The sequence below is a fragment of the Halyomorpha halys genome, unplaced genomic scaffold, assembly GCF_000696795.3.
Source record: "Halyomorpha halys isolate HHAL.00 unplaced genomic scaffold, Hhal_1.1 Scaffold312.1, whole genome shotgun sequence".
NCBI lineage: Eukaryota > Metazoa > Arthropoda > Insecta > Hemiptera > Pentatomidae > Halyomorpha > Halyomorpha halys.
Window position 1 is genome coordinate 613,925 of NW_027105402.1, and position 11,874 is coordinate 625,798.

The window sequence follows — 11,874 nt, forward strand, 5'->3', positions numbered from 1 at the left end:
ACAACAGCTGACTGTTCACAACAAGAAACTCAGAGGCTGGAATGTCTTCATGACGTTCTCAGAAGACCATCGTGTAAATTATCATCACAGTAACTAGTTGTAATTCTAAATAATCATTTATAGTTCAAATTAAAACTTTTAAATGTGGTCACTTTGGATATAATGATCCCAAGAAATTTCTGGATGGCCGCTTCTGAATAATTTTGTTTAAAATGGTGTTATAAACAAATAAACTTTAAGAGTTCTGAAAAAAGAAAATACTGTGAGTTTGGTCTATGTAAGGACTGAGGTATGTATAGATTGTCAGGTTATCCTAAAAACTAAAACTAAAAAAAAAACAGCAGACTGTTCACAACAAGAAACTCAGAGGCTGGAATGTCTTCACGATGTTCTCAGAAGACCATCGTGTAAATCATCATCACAGTAACTTGTTGTAATTCTAAATAATTGTTTATTTTTAAAATTAAGACTACACAGAATAATGATTATATTTCAAGGGATGGGTATTAATTTTTTAGTTTATCCTTTAGATATTTTTTGCTAATAAGAAATTTCGGGGTTCTGTCAAGGCAAAGTTGGAGGTTTAGGTTTATAAAAATATCCCCTCAGTCTTGAAGATGCTTCTAAAGAATTATTAACAAAAAACCAGTCTATTCATAATGAGAAACTCAGAAGTTGGAATTTCTTCACGACATTCTAAGAAGACCATCGTATAAATTATCATCACAGTAACTTAAAATAAATATTTACTTTTAAAATTGACATTATAGTGTTATAACTGATGTGAGAAATTCCCTGACTTTTCCATATTAATCTCAAACCATTTTCAAATTATAATACTTGTTACCTCATAAGCACTCAATAATAAAAAATGATTATCTATTTTTCATTACTATTTATACTTGTTAATTGTTGATACAGGTAAACTTTGAATTGGAATAAGGATTTTAAAAAAATTAAAATACTAAGCACTGACATTAAGAAAAACTCATAATTGTTACACAACAGTTAATTGTTTCTAAAATAATTTTAAAGATCAACCATGTATATATCTGAACTGTTTATTATTTTAAACAAAAAAGTAATTTAGATTATTCATTTTAAGTCTATAATGAGATAAAGATGTTTAAAGCCCTAACCAGCAAATATTTTCAAACAATAGCAGACAATTTTGATCCAACAGCCATTCTCGAATGACCAGCAATTTCAGGGTCAGATTAAAAAAATAATTGTCCCAGTAAGATTAGAGAAAAGTCGGGAGAGGCATTTTTGACATAGTAATTTTTTTATCCCCGATGGATTATAAAAGTTTATTTGATTTATTGAGAAAAATAAACCAAAATAGGTATGATCTACAGTTTTAGCGAATAACAAAATTTATGAAGTATTAGTTGCTACTAAAATTAACAAACTGAGCTTTGAACAAACTTACATGAAAAAAAAATTAAAAACCTCCAAAAATGGCCTTATAAGAACAAACAATTGTAATATGAACTTGTTCCTTGGTTCAAATCATGATTTCTTGTCTGCTAATCTTTAAGAAAATTTCATGAAAAAATAAAATATTTTCGCGGTAATGAAGAATGTGTAAAAAATTTTTTTTTTTAAAATGCCATTCTCAAAAAATGGCTTTAGCCCCAGCTAGGTGCTAGAGAAATTTGAATCAAGAAATATATAAAATGTTAGACCTAATACTTCAAAACTATGTTTAAAAATAAAGATTTTTCTTACTTCACCCACAAGGGAAGGGGAGGATACTTTTAGTCATTTTGATTTATCCAAAATACGAATTAGCAAATAGGCTTGCATGATCGATCTTTAGCAAAATAAACAGAAGCCACTTCATAATCAATCATTGACTGCAAAATTTATTATCACAATTTCTTCCACATTTCAGGGGAAAAAAACTCTATAACTTACCTCCCATATTATCACATAGAAAAAGTCACAACATAATTTTAAAAAATGAAAATTTAATCATTGAATTACATTTAATACTTTAGTTTTAAAAACGGCTCATTCTATGTTTATTTTATTCTTAACAAGAAACCAGTAATGATGAGATATAAACAAGAAACTCAGAGGCTGGGATGTCTTCACGACGTTCTCAGAAGACCATCGTGTAAATTATCATCACAGTAACTTGTTATAACTCTAAATAATTATTTATGTTTTAAATTAATAACACACAGGATTATTATTGTATTAAGAGGGACTGATAATAATTTGTTAGTTTCAGATAACATTGGATTTTATTATCTTTAGAAATTTCAGGATGGCCTCCAGTAACCTGATCCAGAATATATATATAAAAAAAATCAGGGTTCTGTTGAAACGAAGTTTGAGGATCTCTCCTACATGAGGTCTCTTTCAGTTATGAATGTGTCTTTATGAAATTATATTAAATGAAAAAACAGCAGGCACTAAAACAAGAAACTCAGAGGCTGGAATGTCTTCACGATGTTCTCAGAAGACCATCGTGTATATTATCATCACAGTAACTTGTAACACTTAATAAGGCTTTATTTTTTTTAATTAAGATAAAAAGTTAATAAGCTAAAATAACACAAAATTATCATCATAGTTGAGGAATGGAAAGAAACTGTTAGTTTATCAGGATTGAATTTTATACATATAAGAATTTCAGGATGGCTACCCACAATCCGGTTGAATAGACCATGTGAGTAATAAATGAAGTTTCTTCATTCCAATAAAACATCCCAGTAGTTGATACTCATTGAAGTTCTGTCAAAACCAATCAGTGAAAAATAAAATTAAGAAGGGAATACAAATAAATACTTAATTGAAAATTCTAGGCTTTTGTAATCAAAAATTGGTTTTCAAATTGTACTCAGTGAATTATAACATTGACACTTAACATATGGCCATAAACCTCTATAAAGTGATAAGAATCTTGATACACTAAAGGAAATCGAATTGATTAAGAAAATTGTCCTAGTTTAAAATTAACCAGAATTAGAAGAAAATGTCAGACCAACAATTTAAAAGGGGTTTACAACTCTTGGGAGTGGAGGTGGTACAAAACAAAAAATTATAAATAAACAAAAAGAAAAGAATACAAGCATGAAAATTAGAATGATTCAAAAGGTAAAACAAACTTAAAGCAACTTATTTACTTAATATTTGAATAAACAGCTACTTCTCGAATTAGAAGCCAAGTACAATACAAAGTACATTTCACTAATTTAACTGTACTACAATAAAAATTAGTTTCAAAAACATTCCCAGAATTGAAACAATAATATTAATAAACAAAGTCCCTCAGAAACTGAATTTTCTTCATGATGTTCTCAGAAAATCATAGTATATATTTCTTCAATGTAACTAAGAGAAAAATTATCTTCGATTTTACATATAAAACAGAAAATCTTCATATTTATAAAATACACAAATCAGATAACAATTGTGGCAAAATAAGAACTTTGTCCATTTATTGATATCTATTGTGAAATACTAAGTGATATGTTGCATCAAGCATAAACCAAATCAATCAATAGTCAGAGTAGTCAACAAAATTCAACTTTATAAGTTATTATTAACATTCTATGCAGACTATTAAACAAGTAAGCAAGCTTTATAGGTAATAATTCTTTAAAGAAAATTATAGGATAATGACAAGTAAAACTATTACATAGTGTATTTCTAAATTTTAATAGAATAAACAATATCTAAGCATAAAAGGAATGAAAATTTCTTATCTAATTACTAGTTTATAAAACTCACTTATACAAAATGAAACAGATTATTACAGAAACATCCTCCACTGGAAAAGATCTGTTAGGGGGGTTTGTTTATCCCTTTAGTGCAAGCAGAAGTGGACAGCTATGATCTAATAAAAGCAGGAATAAATATATATCTAAGAATTTTCAGTTACCCATCGCTAGTTGTTTTGCACAATAGTAAAAATTTTATATAGCATAATCTAATCACTTTTCCACAAAACATAAATTCAAGTAGATACGATCAATTATTCAGGAACATATAATATAGAATTAACTAGTATAAAATTATTTTGAGTTCTAAATAGCAGAATAGTATACTACTTCTTAGAACGACTAGATTATTAATTATTTATATAAACATTAAAATAAAGATCGATTAGCTCACCTATCAGCTCCAGCACACGATAACATTTTGTTTATCCTGATGACATGGAAAGGATGCAATCTCATTCTGATGTGGAACTGATCTTTTCCACAATTTTTCACTAAATATTTGTTGGCGCAGATACGTCCTGCTTCAAGGGCTTCTGATGAAAGTTGTTCATATTCATCAGAAACAAGATGTACACACAATGGAAAATCATCTACACGAGCCTTTTTCTTTCCAAGATCAAAAATCCTGATCTTAGGATCTGGCACACCACGACAAAACCTTGACTTTGGGTAAGGTTTGTTTTTGCAGTAGCGATAACTAGAAAAAACAATACATGTTAATATTATCATAGGACTGAAATGAAAACTCTAAAAAATTAAGATTGATAAAATTGGAGTGATGGATACATTTTAAGCCTAGAATTAATACTGAATGAGTTTCTTAGCTAAATTAGAACCATTTGAAATTTGAAGATTACAAAAAACATGAAGGTTATGTGAATGTGAGAAATCAAAACCAGAGCCATGTTTCATAATGAAAGTTAATAGTATTAGTTAATAGTACAAGTGTAGAAACTTGTGTGGTAATAATACTAATACTTATTTTTTTCATGATAGGGATGACTGTTAGTGATATTACAGGAATTAAAAAATAGTACAAGTGTAGAAACTTGTGTGGTAATAATACTAATACGTATTTTTTTCATGATAGGGATGACTATTAGTGATATTACAGGAATTAAAAAATACTAAAGTACAAGTTACTATTGTACAAGTCAGTGTAATTGAATTAAGATAAATCTAAAAGACTAATAGTATTAGTTTGTACTTTAAAATGAAACAGGGCCCAGGTATCCAATGTGATATATATAAGACAACTTGTTAACTTCCAAAAACAACAGTAAACAAAATGAAATTATAAACACCTTGATGAGGACACAAATATAGAAGAAAATGAAATAATGTAGAAGCATTAATGGAAAATAAATGAATGCTTGTAATATAGTTAGAAACAAAATGGGACAATAAACTTAAATTATTGGCACAACACAAAAAAAAAGTTAAAACTTTATCATTAGAAATTTATAAAACACTTTTTATATTAAATTGCATTGTTCAATTTAAGGATGATATATAATATTTTTAATATTATAGCGATTGGTTTAATATTCAATACAAATTCCTATTCAAGAAGTAATTGCGAACAGAACGGCAAAAACCTAGTAGGGTTAAATACAAGGAATAAGTAACAAACTATGAATCGAAATAAATATAATCACATTCAAAACTTCGACCGAATGAGAGTTTATACCTACATCAAACAATCGAAGAAAAGTAAAATAAAACATTAAAGAAGTAACAATTAATAAAAGGAACGATTGATATAACCACACGAGTTGCAAGTGAAACCATATGTATCAACTTACCACCGAGCTGGTCTTCTTCCCATTTTCTGTAAAAACAAGAATTTTATATTACTAAAGACAGTAATAAATTAAAGAATTCACATAATATGCAATATAAGCTTAGATGATTAACGATTACAGAAAACTTACCACAAGACCAACCAGCAACCGAAAGAACTACTCGTCCTTCTGCGTTCTCGACCAACTAGATTAGGAATCTCTAATACCGCCACTATAAAGTGTTTTGTTGCGATCTATTGTGCAAAACCCGACGACCTTCTTAATTTAATATGTTAAATAATACCTGTATATTTATTTTTATAGTAGATTATATTTATTCAATAAATAAAAAATTTCCATTAAATATATATAACGATCAATACAATTATATATACGGAAGACTTTTTGTACGGGGAAAGTGTTTACTGAGATTGCTTTCACTGTTTTTCTCTTTTTTAATGCTTTATGGATACATTTTTTTTTTGGAAAAATATTTTCATGTGTGTAAATTTAATCGCTTATAGCATTTATTCAAAACAATTTATTATTTTTTTTATTTCCTAAATATAACTTGGCTCAAAGTAAAAGGAACGAATAGCATTAATGAAGAAATTCAGCAAAAAATCATTCCTTTCAGAACATAGTCTTTCAAAAGTTGTTAATACTTTTTGTAACATTCTAAAAGTCTTTAAATCATTACTTTAGGACTGATGAACAGGGGACACAATTCATAATGCTACTACATTATCAATAACTGAAAGTTTACTGGTTGGCAACACTGCATCTTTTTTCTGTACTCATAGATTTAAATTTGAAAACGTTTTTAAGGTATAACACCAGTACAAAAAATGGAATGGATGATGCAGCAGAGTTTACAATCAGAAGGTAATTTTGAATTCAGATAAAAGATAAGTATACCGGGAATTGTGGAATGACAGAAAACCTGGTTTCTCATTATAAATGAGAATTTAAATATTTTCCCATGTTATTAATATGATAGTGATATTATTTTGTAAGGTGAGTCAGTGTAAGTGCGTAAATATATTTGTCTCAAATATGTTCTTTTAGAAGAGCTACTATCTATAGTAATTTGAAGTAAATCCATCCTATTAACTTCAAATTAACATAGGCATTAGTTCTCTAAATAAAACAAATTTGAGGAAAATCTCCATTTATGCACTTGTCCTGTACAAACTTAGCTTAAATAATAAAAAAAGTACCTCTTTAGTAAATATTCTCTGGAACTTATATAATCTTCTAGAATTAAAATTTATTGACATATTTTGTATTTATCAGGTTCTGGTTCATACAGATCTTCTTCACCTCTTTCTGAAAATGATGAATGCAATGAATTCAATGCTCAGAAATGTTCTGAAGCTGACAATAATTATAATGGTCAGTTAGATAATCTATGGTCGTGCCCTGATAGTAGGAACTTAACAAATAATGAATTGGACACTATGGTTCAAAGTTATAAGCAGCTTGGGGGAGAATTAGAACTTAATTTGAAAATATTGGAAAATGATAGACTATCTTTAAACAAAGTTCTCACTGAAACCAAACATGAGTGTGAAATTCTCAATAAACAGAAAGAATGCCAGAAAAAAAACCTTGTCGATTTGCAAATAAGATTAGAAAATTTAGATGCTGAAAAGATGAATATTTGGCATGAAAACCAAAAGGATAAATTAGAAAAGTAAGACAATATTTTATTTTGTAATTCTTAATTGAATGTATGGAATTATATTTAACTCATAACTATTTATTTATATTTCTAGATTTGAAACAATAAAACAAGAAATGCAAATTATATTAGACAATGATGCGTATGTATGTAATACATACTCCAAATTCATTGAAATTTTAAATGTAGAAAAAGCTAAATGCGTAGATTTTTTTAGTTATTCCAAGAAGGAAATAGAATTGCACGAAAAGGAAGGAGTAAGCTATATTGATGAGGTTAAGAAAATCAATGATTCTTGTAAGTGACGTCAATAGTAAATTTTTAAGTTTATGTTTCCCTATATATTTGTTTATGATTTAGTTCTAATAGCGTTAATTAGTATATTTAATTTAATAATTACTAATGGTAATAAAATAATGAAATAGCTTACAAAATCACTTTACATAAAACTAAAACCGCGTAACAGAAAAAACTTTATTTATTTTATTGACATGTGTCACTATAATCCATGTAGGATTTTGAGCTTGATACTTGATATGAATCTATTATTTATTGACCATCTGTTATAAAAGGAGATGATCTATCCAGGCTTATGTCCAACTACTAGTATTCTCTCCCCAAGTCAATGAAGTATTAGGTGCCCACTTCACTGTGGCTGGGTTTGCCCTAGAGGTTCTCTAATAACGAAGTCATACCAAGGCCGATAAAACAAAATAAAAAAAAAAAGGTTTGGGTTATAGTTAGATTCAAGATTGAACCCATGCTTGGAGAGTTGGTGAGTAGGAGCCACCTGGGCCCTGTTTCATAATGAATGCTAATAGTATTAGTTCATAGTACAAGTGTAGAAACTAGTGTACTTATTTTTTTCATGATAGGGATGACTATTAGTGATATTACAGGAATTAAAAAATACTAAAGTACAAGTTACTATTGTACAAGTCTGTGTATTTGAATTAAGATAAATCTACAAGACTAAGAGTATTAATTTGTACTTTATTATGAAACGGCCCTGTTGGGAATTTTAGAAAAAAAACAAGATAAATTAATTTTCGTTTTATAATTATTCATTATAACAGAGTAAAGGCCCTAATATGAGAGCAGAGTACATATTGAATGCACCAAATAACTTACAAAAAGTTGTAGTGAAAACAAAATTGAACACATTCATAAATTAATTAATTAACTAACTTAACTTAAAACATAAAAGAACTTTATAATGATGAAGCTAACTGAATTGAATTAGAAACATATTGAATAAAATAGAATTCAAATATTAAGTAATATACAATAGAAAATTATTTAAAAATAATTTTTTTTTGGGGAGGGGGAAGAGGGTTATGACATAATTGCCAGGGGGAGGTAATTTTCAAAGGCTCTAAACACTGAAGTGAAATAAATTGGACTATTACATTGCCTTAGCTACTTAAACTTCGATTTCCTAGGATATTGAAAAATAAAAATGGACAAATTTGTATTCTATTGCAAAATACAATAATGGATAATTAAATAATATTGCGAGATATATAATGAAAAGCTATGAATTTCAGTCTATATGTTTTTGTGGAAAGTTTTAAAGTACTGGGACATGATCATACTTATCTTATTTAGAAACATAAATGAAGTATGGTGTTTAATTGTGTATTTATATTGTTTATGTTATTCATGTTTACAATTCCTGTATGAATAGTATTTTTTTTTTTTACTGAAGTCAGGATATCTTTGAAACTAAAACATTCATAACCAGAGGTTTAGCAGGACCTACATGTCCAATATTTAACTGTTCGAAAATAAATTATTGTAAGTTCATTTTAAAAAAAACATACTGGAAGATCGCTGATTGACTGTGTGTATTAAAACTCAAATAGGGACAACTATTTTAATGAACCAACGTTTCGCCCACGTTGCAAGGCTTTAATTTAAAAAAAAAACATTATTGAAAATTTGTTTTCTGAACAGGAACAAGCCACCATTAAGAATTAAAGAAAATTTCTTCAAAAATGAGCAAGTATTGTGAGATGGAAAACACAAATTTTTTTATTAAATATAAGATTAAATGATTTAAAAAAAAAATAACAATAATATAAGCATATTTCATGATTTTGGTAATAGTTCTTAACATTAATCCAACAGAGTAAGTATCAAAACAGAAGGAAACTAATGATACATTAATTTTTCAAAATGCATCACTATTAGTGAAATTATTAATTTTATTTATGCATAAAAAAATTATTATTTTTTGTTCTTTTTAAGTTAAACTTACTTATGAAGAGCTATTAAAAAAGGAATCTAAAATAATTGAGGATCTTAAGGCTGCTATAGTAAGCTTCAAGTCAACAGATGACTCAAGAAAAACATTTAGAGAAAAATTGTGTTTTATTAAAAAAGAATTGGTGGATTTAGAAAAAGATAATGGAATTTTTAGAGCCTCAATCACTGAAGTAAATACAGTTAACTAAATATTTATGTTAAAATGTTTTAGATATATATAACAATACTATTTAAAGTATTTTCGGTTCTTTATAGAGAAATGATTACTTAAACAATTTGAAAATTGAGTATAGAAATACTGCAGATAGCCACAAGAACACATTGAATAATCTTAATGAGAAGATTTTAGATTTCCAATCAAGGTAAATATTTGGTTAGCTATGAAATATAAATTAAATAATCTAATATTTTATACTTTCCTTTATTTTTTTCTGTTTATTATTTACAAATTATAGATATTTGTTTTACTTTAATTCTTGTTGCAGGTGTCAACAAAATTTACAAGATAAGGTAGAAAAAAATAAGGTATTATTAAAAGAAAAAGAAAATCTTCAGCTTTTAACTGATGAAAATTTTGAACTTAAAGGAAATCTTACAAGTTTTGAAATAAAAAATAAATCTGACAGTCAGGTATTACTTTCATATTAGTTTGTTTAATTAATTATCAGGTACATTTCCTATTGCTATAGTTGGGGGGTAATTGTATTAAAATAATCTTCATCTCATTTTTTATTAAATTTTCTTATAATTATTATAATAAACCTTGGAAAATGAATTAAATTAGAAAATATTTAGTTTGGTTTATATTTCATTTATAAATACATAATTTACCACTCATTAATATGAAAAAAAAAATGGCATTTTATTGTTTTGTTTTGTTTTTTAAATTAATATGTATATATGTAATTTGATATTATTTATTACCACTTAAAATTATTTTTAGGATTTGAATCTATTAGTCGAACATTGTTTATCTTTGAAATCTGAACTACATAATTTAATAGCTGAGCAACAGAATCTTGAAGCTGAAATAGTATTGTTACCTGTTCTTGTAGAAAAATTAAGTCAATTAGAATTGACAGAGAAAGATTTATCTAGTTCTGTACAGTGCTTGTCTGAAGAAGAAAAACAATTGAAATTAGAAGAAGAGGGAAAAGAGAAGGAGTACAAAAACATAAATTTGTCCCTTGCCCTATCAGAACTTGAGATATCTAAATCAGCACTTGAAGAGGCAGTGGGAAATGAATCCAGTAGAAATGAAATCTCACAAGAAGAAAGGTTATATCCATTTTTTAAAATTTAATATTCCAATTTCTTATTTATGAAATTTAAAACGATTAATTTTTTTTTTGTTATAATGTTACATAAACAGTGAAACCACTTTAAACCCCTCTGCAATAGACACAGATAAATTTTCCTCTCTTCACAGACACTAAAAAAATATTGAAAATTAAGAAAACTGCATTCAATGGTTTTATGTTTCAATATAAATTAAAATATGCATTTAAACATGTGTATGTAGAAGTTATTATTTTTTAATTAATAAAAATATTGATTTTTATCTTTCAAAGGTGTTAAATCAGCTATTAATTAAAAACAAAAGGGAAACTTTTTTATGAAGTCCTTACATTTTTTCTCCTTACCTTTTTAGTGTTTTTTATGTGAATCACTTTATTTTCTGTTTTTAATTTTTTGTTATAGACACATAATAAACTCTAAAAATATTCTGTGTATATATAGAACAAAAAGATTAAGATTAGGTTTAGAAATTACAGTATCTTAGGTCAACAATTTCCATAAGAAATGGAATTAGAGAGGTAATAAAATTAAGTTTAAGAATGGAAAATGCTCATTGTGCATAGCATTACTCAGTTTATGCTTTCCTCCTAGTTATCTGAAAGTTAGAAATTTTTGGTCTGCATTTATTAAATGAAGTACAATAATTTGAGATTTTTGAAAATAGTATTATTTATGTCGATATGAATCATCTGAACATTTAAGTTTTGGTATGAACCAAGCTCGCTAGAGGAATGTGAATAGACAATGTGTATGTGAGTATTAATATTATTTGGGCTGTTATTTTTATTATTATTTTCTAGCCAATGTATATTTATCACAATCCATAATAATTACTTATAGTATCTAAGAATACATACAATACTGTTTTGCTTGAATAGTGGCAGTTGTCAAAAAAAATGATCTTGTTTTGTGTATTTGATAGATTTTACCATAAACTGTGGTTACTTTTTGACAAACCTAAAAGCTTTGTTTATAATTACAGTTTATAAAGGGACCACTGTTGAAAACTAAACCCTTGTCTCATGTAATATCGTTAGAACACATTCATTTCAAAATATAACCAAACCTTTTTTTTTGTCAGATATGCTACTATTCAGCGATA

At 27.2% G+C, this 11,874-nt stretch overlaps 2 protein-coding genes across 2 annotated transcripts in view; one reads left to right on the plus strand and one right to left on the minus strand.

Moving 5' to 3' along the window:
* The window catches only part of RpL10 (ribosomal protein L10), a 10,597-nt gene extending 4,794 nt beyond the window's left edge, over positions 1-5,803 (minus strand). Inside the window, exons 1-3 of the mRNA XM_014421326.3 lie at positions 5,672-5,803; positions 5,543-5,568; positions 4,129-4,434 (exon numbers count right to left, since the gene is read on the minus strand). Coding sequence (XP_014276812.1) covers positions 4,129-4,434; positions 5,543-5,565 — 329 coding nt within the window. The 5' untranslated portion in view covers positions 5,566-5,568; positions 5,672-5,803. The remainder of the gene's footprint in view (positions 1-4,128; positions 4,435-5,542; positions 5,569-5,671) is intronic.
* A 209-nt stretch (positions 5,804-6,012) lies between these two features.
* The window catches only part of LOC106681130 (putative autophagy-related protein 11), a gene marked incomplete in the record, with an annotated part of 10,004 nt that continues 4,142 nt past the window's right edge, over positions 6,013-11,874 (plus strand). Inside the window, 8 exon segments of the mRNA XM_067050992.1 lie at positions 6,013-6,406; positions 6,818-7,217; positions 7,300-7,347; positions 7,423-7,502; positions 9,456-9,643; positions 9,729-9,835; positions 9,959-10,103; positions 10,417-10,751. Of these exon segments, the coding sequence (XP_066907093.1) occupies positions 6,370-6,406; positions 6,818-7,217; positions 7,300-7,347; positions 7,423-7,502; positions 9,456-9,643; positions 9,729-9,835; positions 9,959-10,103; positions 10,417-10,751 (1,340 nt within the window).